The sequence below is a fragment of the Lynx canadensis genome, chromosome A3 (assembly GCF_007474595.2).
Source record: "Lynx canadensis isolate LIC74 chromosome A3, mLynCan4.pri.v2, whole genome shotgun sequence".
NCBI lineage: Eukaryota > Metazoa > Chordata > Mammalia > Carnivora > Felidae > Lynx > Lynx canadensis.
In genome coordinates, this window is record NC_044305.1 from 124,376,668 (window position 1) to 124,403,361 (window position 26,694).

The 26,694-nt window shown below is 35.7% G+C and overlaps 1 protein-coding gene across 6 annotated transcripts in view; it reads left to right on the forward strand.

Moving 5' to 3' along the window:
- Positions 1-26,694, forward strand: part of PUM2 (pumilio RNA binding family member 2) — a 100,962-nt gene that overhangs the window by 48,866 nt on the left and 25,402 nt on the right. For 3 of the 6 annotated variants that reach the window (XM_030311582.2, XM_030311580.1, XM_030311583.1), the window contains exons 9-13: positions 1,495-1,637; positions 2,826-2,955; positions 15,286-15,429; positions 15,544-15,834; positions 19,999-20,235. In XM_030311582.2, the coding sequence (XP_030167442.1) occupies positions 1,495-1,637; positions 2,826-2,955; positions 15,286-15,429; positions 15,544-15,834; positions 19,999-20,235 (945 nt within the window). The remainder of the gene's footprint in view (positions 1-1,494; positions 1,638-2,825; positions 2,956-15,285; positions 15,430-15,543; positions 15,835-19,998; positions 20,236-26,694) is intronic. The other 3 variants (XM_030311584.1, XM_030311585.1, XM_030311581.1) reach the window with 2 other exon arrangements.

A 26,694-nucleotide genomic window follows, 5' to 3' on the forward strand; every position in this document is an offset into this window, starting at 1 on the left:
CTAAGACCAGTGGTGTCCAATAGAAATATAATGTGAGCCAGATAATGCAATTAAAATTTTCTAGTGTCTACATTATAAAAGCAAAAAACAGATGATATTAATTTAAATGTTTGATTTATCCCAACACAACCAAATATTATTTTAATATAATTAATATTTTTTTAATTACTAATAGATATTTTACTTTTTTTTTCATGCAAAGTCTTCAAAATCCTGTGTATATCATACTTAAGACCACATCTCAGTTCGGGCTGTCTAACTTTTTAATTCTTCAGTAGTCACAGGTGGCTTCTGGCTATTGTTTTGGGCAAAGAGGTTCTAGATAGATATTTGACTCTTGTTTTGATAATGTATTCTTCATAAATCCTGTTAACAGTTTTCATTGTAGATGGTGCTTAAACTATTTTCAGAAATAATACTTTACCTTTAAGTTTTTTAATGCTTTTCACTTTAGTGATTCAGTCAATTGTACTGGGCTTTATTTTCCTCCAAAACAAAGTGAATCCAAGAGTTTAACTTTTTAAAATACTAGATATATTAAAATTGTATCCGTGGAATTTTAGGCCATTTTTATTTTATCAATTAATAATCATGACATCTTGCTCATCAACTTAACGTGGAAGTTATTGTGCATAATGCTGTTTACTCCCATAGAAGCAGATGTTACCTTGAATAACATAGACTAGAGCAAGAACAGTTCATTCTGTTTTTCCTAGTTTGCCTTCACATGTCTATGTCCCTCTGTGCCTTTATATTACCTGGTTCTTTCTTGTCTTTACTCACTAGTTCCATTTTCCTAACCACATAAGCAGTGATGTTTCATTTGTTTTCATGCAATTTTCAGTTGCTTTGTGAGAATTGTGACTAATTGTTTCAAATATGAAGAATATTTTTAATAAAAACTTTAACTAAAAAATATTTTTAAATTCAAGGTTTACAATTCAAATACAGTTGTCGCAAGCTTGGTACAAGAATGTTCCAAAGTTTTATGTTGTAGATTGCAAATAAAAAGATAAAAGTGTTTTGTAATATTTTGGTAATTTTTTTCAATATTCAGAAAATAGCCTTTTAAGAGAATTTGAATTGAACATAGTAAATCTTACAGTTTTATGAAGTCTAATGTTCCCTGAGTATATTATCTGTGTTTGCCAGTATCAAACCCATAAACTGGCATTCAGTAACTGTTGCATAGATGGTTAAGTATCCTGTTAGTTCATTGGTCCTTTTGACCTTAGCTTTACCATCTCCATTGAGGCCACTGCTGTCACTCCTGTTTCTCTTGAAGTAATCATAACCTGAACGAGACTTTTTCCTACTAGAATCAGGAAAAAAAAAAAAGAAAGGATATAGAAGGTGTAAGTGGGTTGGGGATTATAAGGACATTTGCTTTAACTCATATACAGTGTTCCTTTTTATGATCTAATGGTAACTGATTTATCTATAAAATGTAAGTAACTTTTTTTTTGGGGGGGCGGGGTGGGGTGTGGGGTTTAGGTCCAGCAGTGGTTCCACCTCAGTATTATGGTGTTCCATGGGGGGTGTATCCAGCCAATTTATTTCAGCAACAAGCTGCAGCTGCGGCAAACAACACAGCAAATCAGCAAGCAGCATCACAAGCTCAGCCTGGACAGCAACAGGTATAGGCCTGCCTTCATTAAATCATACCTGAAGAGTCCTTGAAATTCAATGAGTTGCTTGTTTTCAAGATGTGTGTCTTTTCATCTCCTCAGCATGTAACGTAGTACCTATATACAAGTATTGATTACATGGTGGTTTTTTTTTTCTAATTGGTATCACATGAATTTAGATTTAGGTGTATTCCATTTCTACATTTTTGTTATAGAAACTGTTGAAATCTCTAGCAGATTTTAATTTTCTTTTCATCACCTTTTCAGGTGTGCTCATGTTCCTATCAAAGTAATTGCCACTTCATTTTCTTCTGGGTATTTAAGTTACTATTTTAAATATTAACTTAATACATTTCTGACTAGAAAATGATTACAGAGTACTTTATATTTTTAAGCAAGCTGGAGAAAATTGAAAAGAGGAAATATTTTCACTACTGGTTAAATTTAACTTCTTCAAAAAGAAAATGTTTATTACAATGGTTTTGGTTGGTTTTGGGTTTTTGAAATTTCTGCTGCTTTCATGTTTTGATAAACTGTTTTGATAAATGTAGAAACACTATTGGTGATTTCTGACTTCTGATTGTCAAATTCTTCATATTTATACCAAAGAAGCAACTTAATGACAAGTGTAGTGTTACTTGGCAGTTAAATTTTATTCTAAATTTCCTTTATGTGGATTATTACTGTATTGGTGTTCTGTTGAAGCTGTCCTGTGGCTCAGTCCTTGTAGATTAGACCATGGCACCATTTAATAAATTATTTTTCAATCTATATCTTCTTTGGGCAAACATGAAAATATACTACTTGACCAATACACCTATATGTGAGGCTTATTTACAGTGAATACTGCTTGTCCTGAATTGTTCATCTATCTTTGTGAAATTAATATCTAAAATTTTGCCATCCCCCCCCCCCCAAATAAATTTCTTTGGTAAGAAAAAGAGCACAAATACTAAAAATAACTTTTCGTTAAGGCCTTCAAGAATCTCTAGATGTTACTTAATAGATTGTTCTAGTTGTCATGAGCCAGTGATTGTGTTTTTGATTTTAAGTATTTTGTATTTTTTCATGCCAAATCATCGTTTTGTTGCATATAAATATGTTCGAAGAATATCCAAAGGCAATTTATTCTGGGATAAATTTATTTATCTGTTATTTTATAATTTCATTTTTAAGGAAATCATTTGTCCTTTGTAGGTTCTCCGAGCTGGAGCAGGTCAGCGCCCTCTTACTCCCAATCAGGGCCAGCAAGGGCAGCAGGCAGAATCACTTGCAGCAGCAAATCCAACTTTGGCTTTTGGTCAGGGTCTTGCTACCGGCATGCCAGGTATACAGTTAGTTAATTGTAGAAATTTGCATAGGTTTGAAATGTTAAATGTAATTGCTCACATTGAAGAGTGAAAAAATCAGAACTATCTTTAAAGTCTTGCCTACCTTGCAATAAGTTATTTAGAACTCAGGGGCCAATAATTGAAATCTGTATTTTTTGTGAGACCGCGATCGCGAACGTGTACTGGAATTCTCCGTACATCCATTTTTTCTTACTCTGTATATGTCATAAACTATAGCATTTTCTCAACATAGTCCAGAATTCTTGAAGCATGCTTCAAGAAGTAAAATCATTTGGTTAGAGTTGTCATGTTAAGACAAAACCTCTATGTGCTGTTGCTGCTGAATAAGAAGGTCATTTAGTTAATATGAGAAGTTTGCAGCTAAAATTTTCCACTGTTTCATTGTGTTTAGCCAATTTATAGTATTATGAACTATTGGTATCTATAACCTGATAGCAAGTGTATACTAAAATACACCTATGAAAGCCTAATGCAAAGAAAATGATAAAACTTTATTCCCATTACCACAGTACAACTTTTAGAAGGAGCCAAAAAAATAGATTTTTGTTGTAAAGTAGATTTTCATGAAACTAGATACAAAATTACAACTTTAAGAATAATGCAAGGACAATAATTTTCTTAAACCAAGAAAAGCACTTATGTTTTTAAAGTGAAATTTAAAGCTACATTTGAATATCAGTAGATAGTGCGCCATTTCCTATTCTGTTCTCTCCTGAAGACTCACTTTCTCTCTTAAGTATCCATTTTTTTCACTCTTAGTATATGAGTAATTATTCCTGTAACTATATAGATTACTTATTAATGAAATGTGAGTTTCAGTTTCCACTTAATTGTAATTTAGTTAAATTTTCAGATCATTTTGGAATCGTATTTAATGTATCGGAAAATATATGTGATTGAGGGTTTCTTGTATGTGTTACATGTGGCTGAATGCTTCTGTATGTTACTTTGAGAATTTCTATACTGATTGCATTCATTCTGTTATCTCTGAGATTCTAAGGTCTGATTTCATCATCTTGTCTAGCCCAGTGGCTAAAGAGAACATGTTAATATTATAGTCTCTGAAGTACAAATGATAATAGAATGGGAGTGTTCTCATTATTTTCTTTTTTTACCCCAGCTATGTACTTGCTTCGGGGAAGCTGCTTACCTGGAGCCGTGAAGCTGAAGTTGTAGACGCATGGAAGGACATGGAGGCAGGGCTAAAAGGGAACTGAACTGAAAGTTTATGAAAGATAGTACTAAGACGGCTCTGGGTTCTTCTATTTGTCTCACACTTCTTTTAAGCCTGCCTCTGTGATTCCTTTCAGTAACTCTAATATTAACTCAGTAACAATTGCAAAGTAAGACCTCCTCTTCTCCATCCTTATTTTTCTCAATTCTTTGGTGTATTTCACCATATTGACTAAGTCCAACTCTCTACAACGTTTCTCTGTCGTGACACTAGCCTCTGTGATAATTTGTTTTCCTGGATTTCCTATCTTTTTCATTGCTTTGATCAGTTTCCCTTTCCTCTGTCTAAATCCTTAAACGTGGAAGACAGTTACTTTGGACTAGATACTTTGGAATCAGATGTGCCATATTTCCGTACAACCTAGTTGAGTCATGTTGGCCAACTTTTCTCTTTGAACTTCAGTTTCAGTATTGGAACAATAGATGGTCTTTTGTGTGTGGGTGGGTGGGTGGAGACCATCTGCTTTCATCATTTCAGCTATCATTCCTATTCCAGTAAACTAATGAGTTTACATCTACATCTTGGACTCTTTTTTGAACATCTAACATATTTCTGCCTTTGTATTGGACATTACCATGTGTATGTTCCAGCAGTCCTCAAAACTCATAGTGTCAAACAAAAAATGAACTCTCTCCCAGATTTGCTTATCTTACTGTTTATTTTATTAATTTCACTGTACTCTTGAACTAGAAACTTTTGGCTTCAGTCTCAGAATCCTCTTCAACTCTTGATTTTCTTCTGTGCTTCGCATTCAATAATTTGTCAGTTCTTGTTCATTCTATCTCATGTTCCCTTTCTTTTTCATCTGTGCTATTCTTGTTCAGCCTCTTTCTTAACCTCCCACTAACTCTGCCTCCAATCTCTTCTGTTCATTTATCTTTTTTTATTTATCTTGAGATTATCTTGAGAGAGGGAATCCTAAACAGGCCCTGCACTGTCAGCACAAAGCCTGACATGGGGGTAGGGGGGCTGAATCTCACAAACCATGAGATCATGACCTGAGCGGAAATCCAGAGTCAAACACTTAACCGACTGAGCCACCCAGGCGCCCCCATTTCATCTTGTTATTCTTCTTTCAGTTAACCTTTCAAAAATATAAGTTAGTTTTATACCATTCTGGTTCTTAATATTTTGCTTAAAAAAATTTTTTTTAATGTTTATTTTTGAGAGAGTGTGAGTGGGGGAGGGGCAGAGAGAGGGAGACACAGGATCCAAAACAGTCTCAAGGCAAGGCTCCAATGTGGGGCTCAAACTTAGAAACAGCGAGATCATGACTTGAGCCAAGTTGGACACCCAACCGACTGAGCCACTGAGGTGCCCCTTAGTATTTTCAATGATCTAGTCCCAAACTACTTAATTGATAGTATCCTTCCATAGTCCTATGCTTTAACACACTAGACCATATACTACCAGCCAAAGATACTTGTACTTTTCATGCCTCTAGCCCTAGCTAATGGTTTTTAGCTTAAAATACCCTTTTACACATTTTAAGGGAAATTGGGATAGATAGAGTTTAACATTATTATTTTTTTTTAACTCTGGTTTATAAACATTTTGTAATTAGCTTTCCTTCTCATCCTTCAGTATTCTTTGCATAAAGCCTTCCTGATCTTTCTTTCCCAGTGTGTCTTCATCAGTAATTACTCTTCTTTTTTTTTTTTTAAATTTTTTTTTTTTCAACGTTTATTTATTTTTGGGACAGAGAGAGAGACAGAGCATGAATGGGGGAGGGGCAGAGAGAGAGAGAGAGACACAGAATCGGAAACAGGCTCCAGGCTCCGAGCCATCAGCCCAGAGCCCGACGCGGGGCTCGAACTCACGGACTGCGAGATCGTGACCTGGCCGAAGTCGGACGCTTAACCGACTGCGCCACCCAGGCGCCCCAGTAATTACTCTTCTTGCACCTTTCTTTAGTTCTTCTATCTGCCTTGCATTTCATTTAGTTATTTGTGATTTCTCAATTCTGCCCTTGCTTTACCATGTTAAAGTTAGAAAATGTCTTCAAGTAGAACAACATTTTCTATTTCTCTTTGAGCGGAAGTTAGTAGATCAGTGTCTTGTCTCAAAACAAAGTGGCATCTTAGAATTAAGGAGGGGTGCCTGGGTGGCTCTGTCAGTTAGGTGTTTGACTTTGGCTCAGGTGGTGATCTCATGGTTTAGAAGTTCAAACCCTGTATCAGGCTCTCTGCTGTCAGCAGAGCCCGCTTTGGATCCTATGTCCCATCCCCCCACTTTGTCCCTCTCCTGCTTGCATGCTTGCTCTGTCTCACAAAAATAAACATTTAAATTTAAGGACGTAGTACATTACCTCCTCTACTAGATTGTATAGTCCTTGCGTGTAGGGACCATGTCTTTTTTTTTTTTTTTTTAAAGCCCCTGTGTCTTACCAGACTCTCAGTAAAGAAAGATAACACAGTAGAAATTAGAAGCTTTTGAACTAAATGATTATGAAAATGCTACAAATTTAAGCTTGTCACCTACACCTAAAACAACATAGGAGGAGAATATAATAGGCTCAAATGCATACATTGGAAAGTAAGTTTCTATCTAGGAACTATAAAAGGAAGAGAATAAACCCAAAGAATTTGTAAAAGGAAACCAAATAATAAAGATGGGAGCTGATGTGAATGAAATAGGTGGCAAACATACAATTCAAAGATTTAAATTATCCCAAAAGTTATTTCTTTGAAAATACTAATAAAATTGATAAACCTCTGAGAGACTCATCCAAAAAAGATTTAAAACAAGAAGGCAGAAATACCAATACAGAAAAATTAAATAATCATTGGTGGCTATTAGGAACAATCTCACATTAGCAAATTAGTGTAGATAAAATGGACAAATAACTAGAAAAATGTAACCAAACAGACTTGAGGATATATAAAACATCTGAGGTCTGCTAACGTTAAAGAAGTGAATTAAGTAATCACAATTTCTCCCTTAAGATTTTAGGCCAACATAAAAACTTCAGTGGTGAATACCAGGTATTCAAGGAGGAAATAATTCCAATTTTTAAGATCCTAGAAAATAGGAAAAAAGGTATGCTTCCCAGGTCATTTTATGATACTAGTATAATCTAAATACTAACACCTGTCACATTTAATACTATCCCTATCAAAATACCACTAATATTTTTCACAGAGCTAGGACAAAGAATCCTAAAATATATATGGAATCAGAAAAGACCCCAAGTAGCTAAAGCAGTCTTGAAAAAGAAAAGGAAAGCTGGAGGCATCAGAATTCCAGACTTTAAGCTATCTTACAAAGCTGCAGTCATGAAGACGGTATAGTACTGGCAAAAACAGACACATAGATCAGTGGAACACAATAGAAAACCCCGAAATTATATGGCCAGTTAATCCTCAACAAAGCAGGAAAGAATATTTAGTGGAAAAAAGACAATCTCTTCAACAAATGGTGTTGGGAAACCTGCCGAAGAATGAAAATGGACCACTTTGTTATACCATCACAAAAAGAAATTCAAAATCAATGAGAGACCTAAATGTGAGATAGGACCCCATCAAAATCCTAGAGAACACAGGTAGCAACCTCTTTGACATCAGCTGTAGCAACTTGTTACTAGACATGTCTCTAAAGGCATGGGAAACATAAGTAAAAATGAACCATTGGGACCTCATCAGGATAAAAGCTTCTGCACAGCATAGGAAGCTGTCAACAAAACTAAAAACCTTTGGAATGGAAGAAGACATTTGCAAGTGATATATCTGATAAAGGGTTAGTATCCAAAATCTATGAAGAACTTCTCAAACCTTACACGCAAAAAGCAAATAAGCCAGTGAAGAAATGGGCAGAAGACATGAATAGACATTTTCCCAAAGAAGACATCCAGATGTCTATCAGATAACACGAAAAGATGCTTAACATCACTCATCATCAAGGAAATACAAAGCGGAACCACAATGAGGTATCACCTCACACCTGTCAGAATGGCTAAAACTAACAACACAGGAAACAACAGACGTCAGTTAGGATGCAGAGAAAGGAGAACCCTCTTGCACTGTTGGTGGGTATGCAAACTGGTGCAGCTACTCGAGAGCAGTATGGAGGTTCCTCAGAAAATTAAAAATAGAACTACCCCGGGGTGCCAGTCAGTCCAGCATCCAACTCTTGATTTCGGCTCAGATCATGGTCCCAGGGTCATGGGATTGATCTTTGCATGGCGCTTGTGCTGAGTATGGAGCCTGCTTAAGATTTTACCTCTCCTCCTCTCCCCCTCTCCCCAGCTCATGCGTGTTCCCTCCTTCCCTCCCTCCCTCCCCTCCCTCAAATAATAATAATAATATAGTAATAATAAAATAGAACTACCCTACAATCTAGCAATTGCACTACTAGGTTATTTACCCAAAGGATACAAAAAATACAGATTCATAGTGGCACATGCACCCCAATGTTTATAGCAGAATTATTAACAATAGCCAAATGTTGAAAAGAGCCCAAATGTCCACCGACTGACAAATGGGTAAAGATGTGTGTGTGTATATGTGTATGTATGTATGTATATATGTGTATGTATATATATGTATACACACACACACACACACACACACACACACACACTGGAATGTTACTCAACCATCAAAAAGAATGGAGTCTTCCCATTTACAATGACGTAGATGGAGCTAGAGTGTGTTATGCTAAGCGAAATAAGTCAGAGAAAGACAAATACCATATGATTTTACGCATATGTAGATGTAAGAAACAAAACAGATGAACATAGATGAAAGAAAAATAAAAGAAGGGAGCAAACCATAAAAGAGATTTTTAACTACAGAAAACAAATTTGCTGGAGGGGGGTGGTGGGTGGGAGAATGGGTTAAATGGGTGACGGGGATTAAGGAGGACACGTGTGATGAGCACTGGGTGTTGTATGTAAGTGATGAATCACTAAATTTTACTCCTAAAACCAGTATTACACTATACGTTAACTAGAATTTAAAAAAAAAAAGCTTGAAACATTAAAAAAAGAAAATAAATATTAAAAATCACATCTGGGGCGCCTGAGTGGGTCAGTTGGTTAAGTGTCCAACTTTGGCTCAGGTCATGATCTCACGGTTTATGAGTTCGAGCCCCATGTCTGGGCTGTCTGCTGTCAGCACAGAGGCTGCTTCGGATCCTCTGGCTCAGCCTCTCTCTGACCCTCCCTTGAGGGTTCTCTCTCTCTCAAGAATAAGCATTTAAGAAAAAATAATGAAACCTGTCAGACTATACAGAAAAGGAAAATTACAGGTTAATTACTAAATTCTAAAATATTAACAGCCAGATATAGCAGTATATAATAAGCAGGATAATAATATATGATGAACAAGTTGGTTTTATCCCAGGAATTCAAGAAGTTTAGGAAGTCATATGAGGTCATTGGCACGTTCAAAGATTAAAAGAAAGCAATCACAAGAACTTCTCGAGAGGCAAGAAAAGCATAACAAATTTATATACTGACTCTAATAACAAGCCACTTCAACAAATTAGGATTCAAAGATATTTTCCTTAATATGCTAAGGTGGAAATTGACACCCCCCGTGCCCCCAAATGGATAACACACTTCTGCTTTATGGGAAATAATTGGATTTTTTTAAGACGGGGAAGAAGACAATGATTCCTATTAACACTTTAGCATGTTAGAGATCCTAGCTAGTACTATAACATGAGAGAGAAATGAGAAAATTCTGTAAAGGAAGAACTAAAACTGTCAATGAATCTTTAGATCAAGTATTAGAATTAACGTTCTTGTTAAGGTTTTTGGATATGAAAATCAATTTAAAAATCTTTTCAGGGGAGCGCCTGAGTGGCTCAGTCGGTTAAGCGTCCGACTTCAGCTCAGATCATGATCTCGCAGTTTGTGAGTTTGAGCCCCCTGTCAGGCTCTGGGCTGTGGGTTGTGTCTATGTCTCCCTGCCCCTTCCCTGCTCACTTGCTCGTTCTCTCTCTCCTTCAAAAGTAAACATTAAAAAAAATATGAAATATTTTTTGTTAACAGCATACTGTTTGAAAATGAAAAATTTTAAAGATACTTGTAGTAGTAGCAAGTACTTAGGACTAAATCTAACTTTTTAAAAGTATAAAGGAGACCTAAAGAGATATAGCTACCTTTGGTCCACTCAGCATTGAAATTTTTTTTAAATGTTTTTATGTTTAATGTTTTTTAATGTTTTCATTTTTGAGAGAGAGAGAGAGACAGCGCGCGAGTAGGGGCAGAGAGAGAGGGAGACACAGAATCTGAAGCAGGCTCCAGCCTCTTGAGTTTTCAGCACAGAGCCCAGTGTGGGCTGGAACTCATAAACTGCAACATCATGACCTGAGCTGAAGTCGGATGCTCAACTAGCTAAACCACCCAGGCTCCCCTTGACAGGTCAGCATTTTAAATGTGTCAGTTCTCCCTATAGTTTCAGTACATATCCAACTAAAATTTCTAATAGGTTCTTTCTATGATATTTTGATAGGTGAGAAAAAAATTTAGTGAAAATGCAAAGGGTCCGTCAAGATTAAGCCACAATACTCTTAAAGGACAAAAATAAGTAAAAAGACTTGCTCTGTTCTGACTTACTCCAGAGGAAGACTAATTCTAAAGCTACAGTTAAATTCTTGCCTGGAGAGACAAACCAGTGGGACCCAATAGAGACCCCAAAGATGAAATCCCCAAAGAAACGAACACCTAATTACAAAGAAACAGAACAAAGCAGTAGGGAGGAATGACTTGTTTTACAAATAAGATGAAATAAAATTGGTTGTTTTGGAAACAAAATGAAATTGAACCCCTGCCCTATCTTGTGTTCAATAACTAACTTCGTTTGGATTTTAGACGGAAATGTGAAAAGTGGAATTTTAAGGCATTAGAAAATACAGGGAAATTTTGTTATAAAAATGAAATAATATTTGACATTATTACCCCAAAATTCACCATAAAGAGAATAGATTGTCAGGCTAGGGATGGAGAAAGATAATTGCAATATATTAAAACAGTGAAAACCTTTGGATACACATACGTATTTATAAGCCAGTAAGAAAAGGCAGCCTGGTAGGAAAATGAGTAAAAGACTTGAAAAAGCCTCTTCCAAGAGTAGCATATGAAGAGATGCTCAGCCTATTTAGTATGGGAAAATGAAACTCAAAACCACAACAAAATATTTCTGCATATCTTCCACATCAGCCAGATTTAAAAGTCTGAGAATATAAAGTGTTATTAAAGTTACATGCAAGTGAGAACTCTAATAGCAAGGTAGAAGGAGTGTGAATTTACATAATCAGTGCGTCAACTACTTAGATACATACCTTGCAGTAGAGAGATAAATCCACACGTTATACACCAGGATACATGTACCAAAATGTTTATAAGCAGTACTGATGGCAGTGTCCCTAAATGGGGGAAGCAGTGTAAATGTAGAACATATAAATGCATTTTCGTATCCATCCAATGAGCTGCTATACAATAATGGAATAATGGGCATGTATATCTGCATACAACCGCTAGTGAATCCTACATGAAAATTTTTAAATCATTCCAACCACATGAGTCTTAGGGAGGCATTTATGGGTAGTAGAGTAGTGTATAACTCTAAGAGAAAGAGAAGATTGTGGAGGAGCAGGGACATATGAGAGGTAGGGTGCTGGGCAGTTTTCTATTTCTTAACTTGGATTGTGGTTAAATTTTTGTTATTGTAGTCATTATACTGTACCTTTGGGTTTACATTCTCTGTGTGTTTATGTGTTTTATTTTACAGCAACAAATTTTAAGCACAAAGTGTTGTGCTTTGCTAATAAAGTACGTTTTCTGATTAAGAAAAAATTAGTCTCAGCATCCCCTTTTCTTTAGCTCCCCTCTGGCCCTCCTTACATCTAAACTCTTCAGAAGCATTGTCTGTTCTTGCTTGTGGTTCTTCCATTCTTGACTGAACTCACTACAGTTTGGCTTGCATCCCTCATCATAATGACTTCATGTGTCTAAGCCATTTGTCAGTTCTCAGCTTCTAATAGCTTTTGGCATCATTTAACATTGTTGATCACTCACTCTTCATTAGAATTATTTCTTCTTTGCCTGCAGGAGACCACAGTGTTACAGCTGTTCCTTATTTTTTTTTATTTTTTTATTTTTTGTTTAATTTTTACTTTTGAGAGAGAGAGAGAGAGAGAGAGCAGGGGAGGGGCAGAGAGAGAGAGAGAAAGAGAAAGAGGGAGCCGCAGAATTCGAAGTAGGCTCCAGGCTCTACGCTGTCAGCATTTAGACCAACATGGGCCTTGAACTCCCGGACCGCGAGATTCTGGCCTGAACCAAAGTCAGATGTTCAACCACCTGAGCCACCCCAGGCACCTGCCCTGACTGTTCCTTCTTCATCTCTTCCCTGGTTCCTTCTGTCTCCAGCCTCCTAATGTGAAGTACTCTGTCCATAGATCCCTTTTTAATTTTTCTTGGTGATTACATTGTTTGTAACTCCAGCCTGGACCCTCTCCCCTAAACTTGAGACTTGTATATCCTATTTGACATCTCCAGTTGGATATTCATAATCTCTTCTCAAGATTTATCCCATTCATTCCGTGAGGAGTCAGCTTGGAAGCTCTGTATTCCCCCCCCTAGATTTTGCCTTATATGTCTGTTCAGCTGGTTCTTCTAATTTATATCCATTTATAATGAAACTAATTGCAAAAACAGTCAGAATTACCATATTTAATTAAAAACAACCTTTGCATGTGAAAGTGTTGTTAGTCTTGGCGGTGAAGGTAGTATTTAAACTTAAAATTATCAGTACCTTTTTGCAAATGGTTGTCTGAATGTTGAACCTGAGTCCTTGTCCTGTGTAAGATAGACTTTCTTAACATGACTTCTGGGAGAGGAGTAAGCTTTTCTGTCTTAAAAGTATCTCCTGTGTGTAGTTAAATTCTCTCCTGTGCATCTAGAGTGGTACTTGTTATATATTATCCCTGGAAGAATTGGCAAAATAGTCACTTTTCTCTTCAAAACAGTTACTTTTTGTTCTGTAGTTAAGATAAGGAATCTCCCCTGAGAAAAGCTTCTGTAGTTGTGAATAGTGCAGATTATCACCTGACTTGTGCTTAAGGCTATAAAACTAATTCCAGTATGATTTTTATTCAGATTTTTACTTGAGAACCTTTACAAAAAGTGTAACCTTATGATTTTAAGGTATCTTTATATCATGATTTTTAAATGGATGCTTACAAATGAAAAGCTGAGGGAATGCTGTTAATGAATCCCTTGGTTTAGAACTTTATTAAAATTGCATAATAAACCATTCTTCTAGTGTTCTAACTACCGCACATCCCTTAGTCTTTCCATCCTCTTCTCAGAACTAATAGGTAATATTTTTCTTTTTTTTTCTTTTTTTTTTTATCTAGTACTTTGTTTTTTTTTTATTTTTTTTATATATATGAAATTTATTGACAAATTGGTTTCCATACAACACCCAGTGCTCATCCCAAAAGGTGCCCTCCTCAATACCCATCACCCACCCTCCCCTCCCTCCCACCCCCCATCAACCCTCAGTTTGTTCTCAGTTTTTAACAGTCTCTTATGCTTTGGCTCTCTCCTACTCTAACCTCTTTTTTTTTTTTTTTTTCCCTTACCCTCCCCCATGGGTTCCTGTTAAGTTTCTCAGGATCCACATAAGAGTGAAACCATATGGTATCTGTCTTTCTCTGTATGGCTTATTTCACTTAGCATCACACTCTCCAGTTCCATCCACGTTGCTACAAAAGGCCATATTTCATTTTTTCTCATTGCCACGTAGTATTCCATTGTGTATATAAACCACAATTTCTTTTTAAAAATTTTTTTTTTTTTTCAACGTTTATTTATTTTTGGGACAGAGAGAGACACAGCATGAACGGGGGAGGGGCAGAGAGAGGGAGACACAGAGTCGGAAACAGGCTCCAGGCTCTGAGCCATCAGCCCAGAGCCTGACGCGGGGCTCGAACTCACGGACCGCGAGATCGTGACCTGGCTGAAGTCGGACGCTTAACCGACTGCGCCACCCAGGCGCCCCTAAACCACAATTTCTTTATTCATTCATCAGTTGATGGACATTTAGGCTCTTTCCATAATTTGGCTATTGTTGACAGTGCTGCTATGAACATTGGGGTACAAGTGCCCCTATGCATCAGTACTCCTGTATCCCTTGGATAAATTCCTAGCAGTGCTATTGCTGGGTCATAGGGTAGGTCTATTTTTAATTTTCTGAGGAACCTCCACACTGCTTTCCAGAGCGGCTGCACCAATTTGCATTCCCACCAACAGTGCAAGAGGGTTCCCGTTTCTCCACATCGTCTCCAGCATCTATAGTCTCCTGATTTGTTCATTTTGGCCACTCTGACTGGCGTGAGGTGATACCTGAGTGTGGTTTTGATTTGTATTTCCCTGATAAGGAGCGACGCTGAACATCTTTTCATGTGCCTGTTGGCCATCTGGATGTCTTCTTTAGAGAAGTGTCTATTCATGTTTTCTGCCCATTTCTTCACTGGGTTATTTGTTTTTCGGGTGTGGAGTTTGGTGAGCTCTTTATAGATTTTAGATACTAGCCCTTTGTCCGATATGTCATTTGCAAATATCTTTTCCCATTCCGTTGGTTGCCTTTTAGTTTTGTTGGTTGTTTCCTTTGCTGTGCAGAAGCTTTTTATCTTCATAAGGTCCCAGTAATTCACTTTTGCTTTTAATTCCCTTGCCTTTGGGGATGTGTCGAGTAAGAGATTGCTACGGCTGAGGTCAGAGAGGTCTTTTCCTGCTAGGTAATATTTTTCAAATATCAGTGCTTGATGGCCTATAGTTACATATCAAAGAATGTACCTTGTTATTTTGTGGTTTGTAAATGGAAGGCATCTCTTAAAATTTAGAGAAAACAGTTTTACTTACACACTATTACAGTTTCATACATTTAGTAAGTAATACCTTCTCAAATGTGTTAACTTCTCATATCATGATTATTTAAGGATTTCATATTGTATATAATTATATTTTGTGGTTGATAAAGACAAATGTGGGGGAAATAAATATGCATGTTTTCTATAGCAAATGTTTTCATTAGTAAACATTTATTTTAATATTATCTAGGCTATCAAGTACTAGCTCCAACTGCCTATTATGATCAGACTGGTGCCTTAGTGGTTGGCCCCGGAGCAAGAACTGGCCTTGGAGCTCCAGTTCGTTTAATGGCTCCGACACCCGTTTTAATTAGTTCAGCAGCAGCACAAGCTGGTAAGTGTAACATGTTTTCAGGGATAATATTTTTCTGGTGTTGTTTGAGATATTTTTAAAATAGAGAGTAGTCTTTTTGGTGGTTTCAAGAAGTATCTGAAATTTATTTTCCAGCAGCAGCAGCAGCAGCTGGAGGAACTGCAAATAGTCTTACCGGCAACACAAACGGTCTCTTTCGGCCAATTGGCACTCAGCCACCGCAGCAGCAGCAGCAGCAGCAGCCGCCGAGCACGAATCTGCAGTCTAATTCATTTTACGGGAGCACTTCTTTGACTAGTAGCTCCCAGAGCAGTTCTTTATTTTCTCACGGACCTGGCCAACCTGGAAGTACATCGCTTGGCTTTGGAAGCAGTAGCTCTTTGGGTGCTGCTATAGGCTCAGCCCTCAGTGGATTTGGTTCGTCAGGTAAGTTGCCTTTTTAAGATGAGTGTACTCTGCTAAGTGGACATGAGGTATATGTTTGTTTTTAATATGAAGATAAGTAATAGCTTATAGTGTAGAAAGGACAGGAATAAAATACCGGTTTATTTAATTTTGTAGGAAGAAAACTACCGGCTGCAAATCTTCAAGCATTTATGAATGTTTAGCTCACTTCAAGCAGCCCATCTTTTACTCAGATATAATACATTTTCCCCTGGCTTTAAGAATTATAATTTTTGTTTTATTAAGATTTGTTTGCTGATTACTAGTTCTTCCTTTTTATGTACAAAATAATGTTTGAGGAAGTAAATATTTTGCCACCTTAAATTTCTAGTGTTTTAAAATAATAGTCTTTTTGTTTTTATCAGATGTTTTATTCTTATTAAATGCTAGTCATTCATTATGGTTTTATTAGGTATAATATATAAAGTTAAAATACAGTGAAATACTCTGGTCAGAGGCCCCTAAGAAACTACCAATACGCTTATCTTCTACACTAAATAATTTAGCCTTTATCATTAAAAATTCTTCTAAAACAATATTTCTTCCATAGCCTAGTTATATACATAATACTTAAAATGTTTAAATTTAAAATAGCTTCACAAAATAAATAATTTACCCACACAAACTGATTTTGTAACTGAGAAATGACCAGGTGAAATCAGAAGAGGCCCTCATTGACTTCCTGTTGACATACCTGTGTTATCAGTCTCTGAAGGTTCCAGAGTATTCAGGAAACCCTAGTTCTGTTGGTACAATTAATTGGCAGCCTTTTCTTCATGAGGGGTAGGGCAGTTTATTCAGATCTCAAGAGGTTTTCTATTTTTAGTAAAGTCATAGAATCTTTTAATACCTGCTTCTCGTCCGTTTTCCCACCACATTAAATTATTTTCTTTTCTGGTGTGGAAAATGGCAAAACTAACATGGGCCAGTTGTTATTAAGTATGTTTGCTGGTTTTCTAAGGAAGTGACTTCTGAACTTTCAACATTCATATTTGTAAGAGGAATGATCTAAAATTGCTATAAACTTGTAGAAGCAGAATCCTTTTGTGCTACAATGAAATGCAATAGGGAAATATCATACTTGCCTAACACCAAACTACCTAAAGAATGGGCACAAGAACTTCTGAGGGAAAAATCTAATGAACTTGGAGAGTCTTCAATCTTTTAATTTCCTACTTGAATTTTTCATTCCTTTTGGAGTTCGGTATTTTTACCTCTACCCAGGCACTCCCATCGGACTCATTTTTTGTTCCTAATACAGTTGACAAGCATTTTCTCCAAATATCCAACATGCTGAAGAAAATTGTAAGAACATATAACTTAAAAGATAAACTTTGTAGGAATGACTAGTTTCTAAACTAGAGATTATAGACTCTAAATAATCCAGGAAAAATAGAGAAGAGCTTTGATAAACCTCATTTCCCCTTTCGTAATAATATATATTGTCACTGATGGTCTGGGATGGATTTGTAGACCCCCTTATCCACTTCTTTCAAATTCTCATTTGTCTCTCAGTTGTTAGGATCATTCCCCCCAGCATTCAGGAACTGGTTGGCATGAGCATTTTGTTCCCTACAAATGTTTCCTGCAGATGCCTCCTTCCCTAAAACTGGTCTTCTTCATGCCTCCCTTATTTATAAACATTGCTTACTTAATTTTGACTACCAATCTGTATATACCTCTGTTTTACCTTGCTTCAGAGGACATTAGCAGTTGCCACCCCTGGATGCCAGTAAAAGTCTTATCATCTTCCCCTTCCTCTTGGACATTTTGTGAGAGTTCATTCAAGTGCTACACAAGGGTACTCTTAAAAGAAGCCTACCCATTGCCGTTTCACATGATGGCAATTCCATACCTGTATGAAATCTAAAATGATAGTACGGTTATGTGCACATATACACATACAGAATCCTGTACACTGTCATTCTCTTACCTATATGATGCAATTATTAACACTTACCAGTGTTATACCCCACCTTATATAACATAGGAAGCTTAGCCATTGTAATATGGTAATTAAATCAACCCTTCTACGACCCATTACTTAGAAAGTGTTGTTACAATTGAAAGTTTGAAATTTAACATGTTATATATAGTTGATAAATGATTAGTGACTCCGCTGTTGGTCTAGCCTTTTAGATCTTTTAGGTATCCTTTGTTTTCATATTTCACAGTTGCACTGTTGTAGATAATTTAGGCATATAGTAAAAGTTAAGGAGCCAGCTTGTTTAGGATTAAAATAAAGCTATTTCTGAATTACTTTTAAACGTTTGGCTTGGCCTTTCCTTTTTGGAGGAAGATACTATTTCATGTGTCAAAACTATGGTTTCTTTGGTTATTTGCCAGGGAAATGACAGTGCTACTGCTCTTATTAGAGAGCTGTTGTTTTTTTCCTTGTCAAATTGTTTTCTGAAATAAATAGGAATTCTAAGTGTAGCCCTGTATTTAGAACAATCACTTTGACAGTGTCCTTTTAAATTAGCATAGTTAACGTAGCATGTATTTACAATTTTGCCAAAAGCAACTCTAGAAGAGGTGCTTATCACGTGAGTGTTTGTTTGGTTTTGCTACTAAAATGCATATAGTTACATAGTGTTCTCTTATTAGATGATACCTTAAAATGTGCAGTTTTCTATAAAACATATCAGTCTTTCAGAAACCACACTGGCTGGTATTAAAGGTTTACTAGTGTTTTAATATTTTGCCTCATACAGTAGTGTGAGCCTTGTGTTTTTCCTTTATAAGAGTCTTGAATTTGGGAAAACCAATGTAATTGTTTGCTATCTGTATTATAAGCTTAACTTGGTCTACCCATTATGTTCTCTGCTTAATTTTTCTCTTAATTTTTCATTGTGCTCTAATGACCTATTTATAATTGACTTGAGATTAGAAAACCAAGACCTAATAGAAACTTTAAAATTCTCTTTAAAAATGTTACCATATTGGTCCGAATATAGAGCTTGTTCTTTAAAAACCTGACAGGTTAAGAAATCTAATATGAAATTCCCTTCGCTATAAAAGATATTCAGTTAAAAAACAAACCAAAAAAAGGCTAGTGTTTAGAAATAGGAAAGAAGCACTTGAAAATGTGGGCTATAAGTGAGACTTAAGATGTGGGAGTTTTGGACAGCCCTTTTAAACACTTGGTAAAGACTGATTATCCGGATATGTTGATTACTTTTTTGAGCATGCATGGCTACATGGTAATGTGGTTCTGCCATTTTTTAAAAATGATTTTGTAGAGTGCTTAAGGAAAAAAAGGACTAGAGGGTTGAATTTGGGATTAAGTAAAAGGAATTCAGTATGTAGTTTAGGAAGGTATGTGATATGAGATAATTGTGTATTTGAGGGGGAAAAAAGGCTGATTTGTCTTCATTTGAGTAAAGGGCTCATAAGACCAGTAGTAGAATCTCTGGAATGGGAGATGGAGATCCTGAGGGGTAAGTGAAAGCATGTCTTTGGTTGTGACAACAGTAATGAAAGCCATCAATTGTCTAAAAGGAAGTTTACTTTTTCATATATATTTTGTAACTTAGTTGCTGATGGATAGGGAGAATGTGTAATTTGAAAAGTGCTGAGAAGTTAGTTACCATCTGTATTTCACCACTGACTGATATTCGGGCCAATATGGACTTAAAGGACTATGGTTTGAACACAAGGTAGAAGCCAAATTAAATGTGAATGGTGAGGGAAATGTATTAATAATCTGTTTATCAGTGTAATACTTTCTTGGCATTGAGTTGAAGTCTAAGAAACTGATTCCAGAGATTAGGACACTACCAAAATTTAACGTTATTGGAATTTAATCTCTAGCGTCTCCTAAAACAGACACCTTACAATTGTAGGGTTTATAAATCATACCAGGGTATTAAAGCACAGTAATCATATGTGTCAATGGTAAATATGTGTGAAATAATAAACATATGAGTGCTCTGTTAAGTATCTGGTTACGTTATTGGGGTGCATTTATACCCTTTTATGATTAATGAAAGTTAGTTTATATAGTTATCACAGTAATTATCTTCCCCATAATGTTTCTAAAAGTAATTATTGTGATCACTTCTGTTATTTCCCAGCAAGAGTTGGGGATAGGTTTTATTCAGTTAACACTGTATGTAATTAGGGTTTTTTTTATTTCTTCTTCAGTTGGCAGTTCTGCAAGTAGTAGTGCCACAAGGAGAGAGTCTCTATCTACTAGCTCTGACTTGTACAAAAGATCTAGTAGCAGCCTAGCACCCATAGGGCAACCATTTTACAATAGTCTGGGATTTTCCTCCTCTCCAAGTCCAATAGGCATGCCTCTGCCAAGCCAAACTCCAGGACATTCACTTACGCCACCGCCATCACTTTCATCACATGGATCCTCATCCAGTTTGCATTTAGGTAAAAAAAAAAAAACAAAACCCTTTTTATTTGTATGTATACATGTAAGTGTGTTTGTGTGTGTGTTTATAATATGTGTAAAATATTTAATGTTGGATAAAACATGCCAAATTGCTTTTGCTTTTAGATACTAGCCTTTTGAAAAAGTTCTACTTTCGTGAAAATTCAAAGTGAGGGTCTAATGTACAGTAAGGTAAAGACCCCTATTGTATCTTATGTTCCTTTTATGAAATACAGTGGTGTGTTTTTTCTTGTCTGTGCTTTTGATTTGTGTGTGTTTTAGATCATCTGAAAAGTCAACTGTTGAAACATGTTAGTAAAAGAAATTTCACTATCGAAAGTTTTTGCACATCTAAAGGAAAACATTAGTCACATAGTTCTCAAACTTGAGATAGTTTACTACAATGGTTTTTGCTTTGGCCTTTGAATGCCTGGCCATTTTACCAAAGGGTGTATCAGGGTATATGAATTTAGTATGGTTGTGAGTTAGAGAATCTTATCGGTTTGGTCCATATACTTTTGAATACGTCGTTAGTTTAAGAAAAAAATGTTTTAGGTTTGTTATATCCTTGAATTTGGAGTATTTAGGACTTTTGTTTATATCTTTATATTAAAATTGCCCCCACCCCAAGATTATTGAGTTGGTGGTTACCCCTTTTCCTCTCCAGGAAGTATTTATTCATGTAGTTAGCAGCATATATTTGAAGAGATTTTGAATATCAGGCTGTGTATGAATCCTTATCTCTTCAAGGAAAGTATTTCATTGAAAGTAGATTTTGGATTTTTATAATTTTAGTTGCCTTAATTAAAACAGGGATTCCTTTTTTTGATTTTTATGTGCTTGGAAAGATTTAAATCAGCTTGCAATTTAAAAAGTAATGTTGCTGTTGTTAGCAAATATAAGTTAGTGATTATATTTGACTCCCCCATCATTAAGGTATAGCTATTTTTTCCTACAGCTCATTAATACATAAATGTCCACGTAACAAAGGGATCTTTTGTAGTGATCATCGTGTAAATATATGTCAGTGTGACGTGGCCTAGATTTTGAAAGACTGGTCCTGTGCCCCAAATTCTGGGTCTTTGCTCTTTTGTGGATATTAAATATATACAATTGATTAATTTATTTGGGAGGTGTCGTAAGATCTGCTGTACACTATTTGTGTAAATTTACCAGTTTTTAGCCTGACACCTTCATTTATCATCTCTTCTTGGTCATAAGGCTGCTCAGTTCCTGATTTCTGTTATTTCTACTCAGACCCACTCACTTCCACCACCCCCATGTAAGATATGCCTTTGAAACTTTGAAATGGACACAAATATTTGGAACATAACAAACCTAAGAATAGGACTTTCATAATAGTTTTGTGTTTTATTTGTTAAGATTATATTTGTCATGTCCTGTCATTTTTTTATAGGTAAGTTTCAGATCAGATTCCTGTCAACTGTTACTGCTTATGTTGTGCTTTAGAGCTTGTAAAAATGGCATTAGTTATTCTACGTAACTTGCTTAAAAATTAGAACATAACTTTTCGGGGCACTTGGGTGGCTCAGTTGGTTGAGTGTCCGACTTTGGCTCAGGTCGTGATCTTGCGATTCGTGAGTTGGAGCCCCACATCGGGCTTGCTGCTGTCAGTCTGTCACCGAAGAGCCTGCTTCAGATCTTCTGTCCCCCTCTCTCCGCCCCTCCCCTGCTTGTGCTCTTCCAAAAAAAAAAAAAAACATATTAAAAAAAAATAAAATTTTTAGATCTGTCTCTATAATTAAACAGCAATCAAGATATTTTTCTTTAGACTATAAAGAACCCAGCTGTGTAGATGCTTAGGGAAGAAATTCTCATCAATTATGAGAAATAATCATCACTTGGGCCAGCATTTCTGTATTATAGCCTGATACTTTTGTACCCAGAGTTAAAACTCCATAGGTTTAGCTTCAGCTGGAAATCTGGTATTTTAACGCACTTCTGATTGGAATTATCTGTAGGTGATTTTCTTTTGTGATCTCCCAGTTTCCTTTAGTTTTAGTTGTAGTGTGACTGGCAATGTTGTTAACAAGGACTGTATAGACCATGCCAGGGTGAAATAGTTTAATAGATTTCATAAATTGGCTCTTTACATAATGTTCACAGAAGTAATCTATCCTTTGCTTTCATCTGATTGAATCACAATGCAAGACTTACATGCTTTCTGGTCTAAGAAAATACTTAAATTGTATATCCTTCAGATGGATTTCTTCATGAATCAAGTTATCAAGGCAGCTGATTTAGGAAATGCCTGTGGAAATGAATTTGCATGTCTGTTTCTAGAAAACAATTAAATCTAGAGGCATGGTCTGGTTGTTGTTTGCTAGTTTGGGCAAGATAGCGTTCTGTATTCTTAGTGTTGCACGTTATCAGGAGATATGTATCTGGTTGTCTCCATTGTGAGCTTGTCAGCCTGATCCACTTGATGGGCTTAGCAGCCTTCGATAGTTGCCTATTTTATGAGTTTGCAAAAATGGTGATTCTCTAATTCTGTCATAACCTTCTGCATTTATGAGCTGGAACTTTTATCTAAAAAAATTTTCCCTCATGAGTTGTGAGGTTACACTGAAAATACATAGTTCATATAGGAGTCAGGATAATGCTTGGAATCTTTATTTTCTAACTTTGAGAATGAGTTGATACACTAACAGCTTACTTGTGTTCTTTTAATCATCATTGTTACGTGTAAATTAATAGCTTTTGGGATTTCAGTCCATTGTGGTCTGGGAGACATCAATTTTATACCTTTTTTTTTATCCAAAAATTTTACCATATTTGGCCATTTGGCACCCTTCAGATTGGCTCCATTTGACTACAACTTTTTGTTACTATTATTATTATTTCTTAAGGACAACTTTTTAAAAGCAGCACTTAAAATATAGGGAGTCAGAAACAAGTGGGAAAGAACAAAGAAAAAGAAGAAATTTTAAATTAATGGTTTTTATCTTGAAATGGAAAGAGTAGTGTTATTCTGGGCTTCAAGTTAAGTGTTCAAGATTAAATGAATTATTTTCTCCTATTACATTGATCTAAAACATGTTACTGATTTCTGATACTCTCATCTTTATGCTCATCATTATTAGATTGATATGGAACTTCGTGCATATAAAGCAACATTCTGTATTTTTATTTAATTTACGACTTGACAAAATAATGGCTTATTCCTTGTACCTCTTCATTTTTGAGCTGACTGATGTTTTTCTTAAGGGTATGAATAAGTGTAATTCAGGCTTTGAACTATATGAAATTCAGTTTATTGAAAGGGGACTGTCAGTTCTGAAAATTCATTAATGTCATGTATTCAGCAATCAAATTCAGTGCTTTAGCTTGTTATGGATTAGAAAATTTTATAACCTATTTTCTAATCACAGAAGATTTTTATATTAAAAACAGAATAAATTTGTTAGGATCGTTTTTCCTATTAAGTAGATGTCAGCCTCTCTTAAAATTGCCAAACTTTGGTAGACTTTGTCAGCTCCTTCTCTTAGAATGAAATGTTTAAATAAAAATTAAAACAAGTGTCACCCAATCGGTTTTAAGGCTGTGTGCAATTTTTCTGAGTTTTGTATGTGGTCCTTAAAGCAGAAAACAATGTAAGTTATTTTGAAGCTTTTACTGAAAGTACTATTATCTTTTAAGTAATAAGTTGCCTGTAACTCAGTAGCATTTGAATAGTTTTCTAAAGCACCTTCATATTCATTATTTCATTTCATCTTAATTGTTAAGGTAGACTGGCTGAGCGATACGCTCATTAGAGATAAGAAAAGTATAGGTCTTATGAGTCCAAGAGACTTGCCCAAACCAGCGAATGATGGAATTGAGGCTAGAACACCACTCTGACTCCTGATACTATCCTCGATTTTTCTGTTCTACTATTCTAAAATAAACTGAACAGTTTTACACAAAGTATATAAACAACAGTATTCTAATCAGTCTTTGAAACTGTGTACCTCACAGTGGCATCAGTTATGTATTTTTAAAGTTGTATATAAGATTACTAAACTTCTAGATCCTTTCTTTCTTATTAGTTATTCTTGAGAATGTCCAAATATATTATCTACTTCATGAAATAAGAATATGTGTTAATCATAAGGCAGGCATCTCAGGAACTGGCTTTAGAGCAGCATATACAGCTCGCAACAGAACATTTACAGGTGCTCGTGGCGATGTAAATTAAAGCGTTGCTTCAAACCCTCTGGTGTGTCTAAAAGTCATTTTTATTCATTGATGGGTATAAACTATTCTATGAAGAAATTCCAAAATTATTACTTGTATGGAAGAATTTATTTTGTTTCATTTCTGTATACAAATTTATTGATCTTAGGTCTAATTTGGGATCACAGCGATTAATTGTTGCCCTTATATTTTATTCATTATTCTTTAATAACATTATCTTTGACTTTGTGGTTCTGAGTGAGAATATTATCACCAGTTAGTTCAGTTAAGATAATCTCAGGTTTAGAGCTAGCAAATACTTGATCTGAGTCCATGGTTCAGCATCAGAGTAATTTGGGAGTGCTTCTTTAAAGTACCAGGTTTGAGGAGGTGAACGATTTGGAAATATGTGGCAACAGTTTTTACTTATCACAATGATTGTAGGAATTCTGTTGACATTAAATATGCAGAAGCCAATCTTACCATAACAAAAAAAAGGTGGGGGGAGTTTTATCCCACTGAAATTTCCAATAGTACCCACAGGGAGAGAGGCACCTTGAAAAGAAATAATTCATAATTTACACATGACCTTATTCTAGTTCACACTTCCTTTTTAACCCTTAGTTCCTGGATCCCTGGGGGCTTCCCATGAACCTTTGACTTTGTCCTCTGTCATCTCCCTAATGCCTTTTGTCCTTCCTACCTTCTTGCCTTCCATTTATCTCAACTCTGCTTGCTATTGCGTAAAGTTTGGGGGAGGGGGATAAAAGCTTATAGATGAGAGACAAAGTAGAAAAGCCAGATTTCTTTTTGTATATGTTTTTATATACTCTTTTCCTCTTGATATTTTCCAAATTGAGCCTTTTCTTTAATTTTGCTGATTGTGTATCATTGTTTACGGTCCTTTTAAAGCTTTCCTTTTTGTCGGCCTTCACATTTGCATTTCAGCTCCCCACTCAATTAGTTTTTACCTTGTTTTCTTATTACTGAGGTAGCAAATAAGTCTTCATGCACCTTAAACATTTTAATCTACCAAGGTGTCACCTAGAATTTACATCATTGCATTGTTTATACACCAAACAATGTCCATTAAGTAAACATAGGATCAAAAATATAACCTTTGAGATATATGCAGATGTGCTTCACTAGAGATTTATAGCTTTAGCCAAATAATCTTTGAAAATGAAAGCACACGTCTCATGGGGTGACATTGAAAATTGACTGTTACTGAAAATATTTTCATGTGTGATTGTTTTCTTACAATGTGCCTAGGAACAAATCTAATGTGAAAATGTCAAGATCTTTACAAACTGTAAAACACTGGAGAAGTTAAAGGAGACAAATAAATGGATGGATATACCTTGTATGGGGGTGGAAAGACTCAGTATTATAAAGAAACCACTTTTCTTCTAGTTGATGACTAGATTTAGCACAGCCTCAATAATTTTTCAGGCTTTTTAAAGAAATTGACAATTTCTTTACGTTAAATAACGTAAACGGGAAGATAGAGCTGAGAGTAGTCCAGACAATCTTACAGATCCAAGTTAATGTCAAAATATATTATAAACTTACGGCAACTAAAGTTGTGGTATTGCCACAAGGATAAATAAGCCAGTGGAATAGAACAGAGGATCCAGAAATAGACCTACTTCTTTAGGTTGACCTGATTTGTGACCAGTGGGCCGCTCTGGTATATTTGGGGAAGGGTGGTCTTTTCAGTAAATGGGACTGGAGCAATTAAATATCCAAATAGAGTAAAGTGAACTTTGACTTCTTTCTCTTTCACACCATACACACATACCAATTTTATCATCAAAGAAATTAAGTAATTGGCTTATAGTCATGAAGTTAGTAAAGAACAAAAATCTTGAGCCCAAGATTTTTCTGGCTTATTACAGGATGTTGCACTGCTTCTCAAAGAATGCTGCTATTTCTGTCTAATATCTCTCTGAATAAATAACTGGTCTTTTCCTACTCCCTAACTTTAGAATTTTTGTGAACTTTATTTATAAAATTTTGGTAAAATATAACTTAGCCTGTTGTGAGTTGATGGGAAAACTGAGTTTGAATGTCACTATATTGGTTGCTTTATACATTTTTACTTGCTAACAATTGGCCTTTAATCCAAATTAAATTTTTACTTCGGTAGTCTCTTCAAGTATTTTATTACTGGTTTTTAAATTAAAACAGATAAAAGTCTTTATGTGATGTTTTAAATAGGATAGTAATAAACTTAATTTATGCTGAGATTAATCCTTTTTTTTTAATGTTTATGTTTTGTG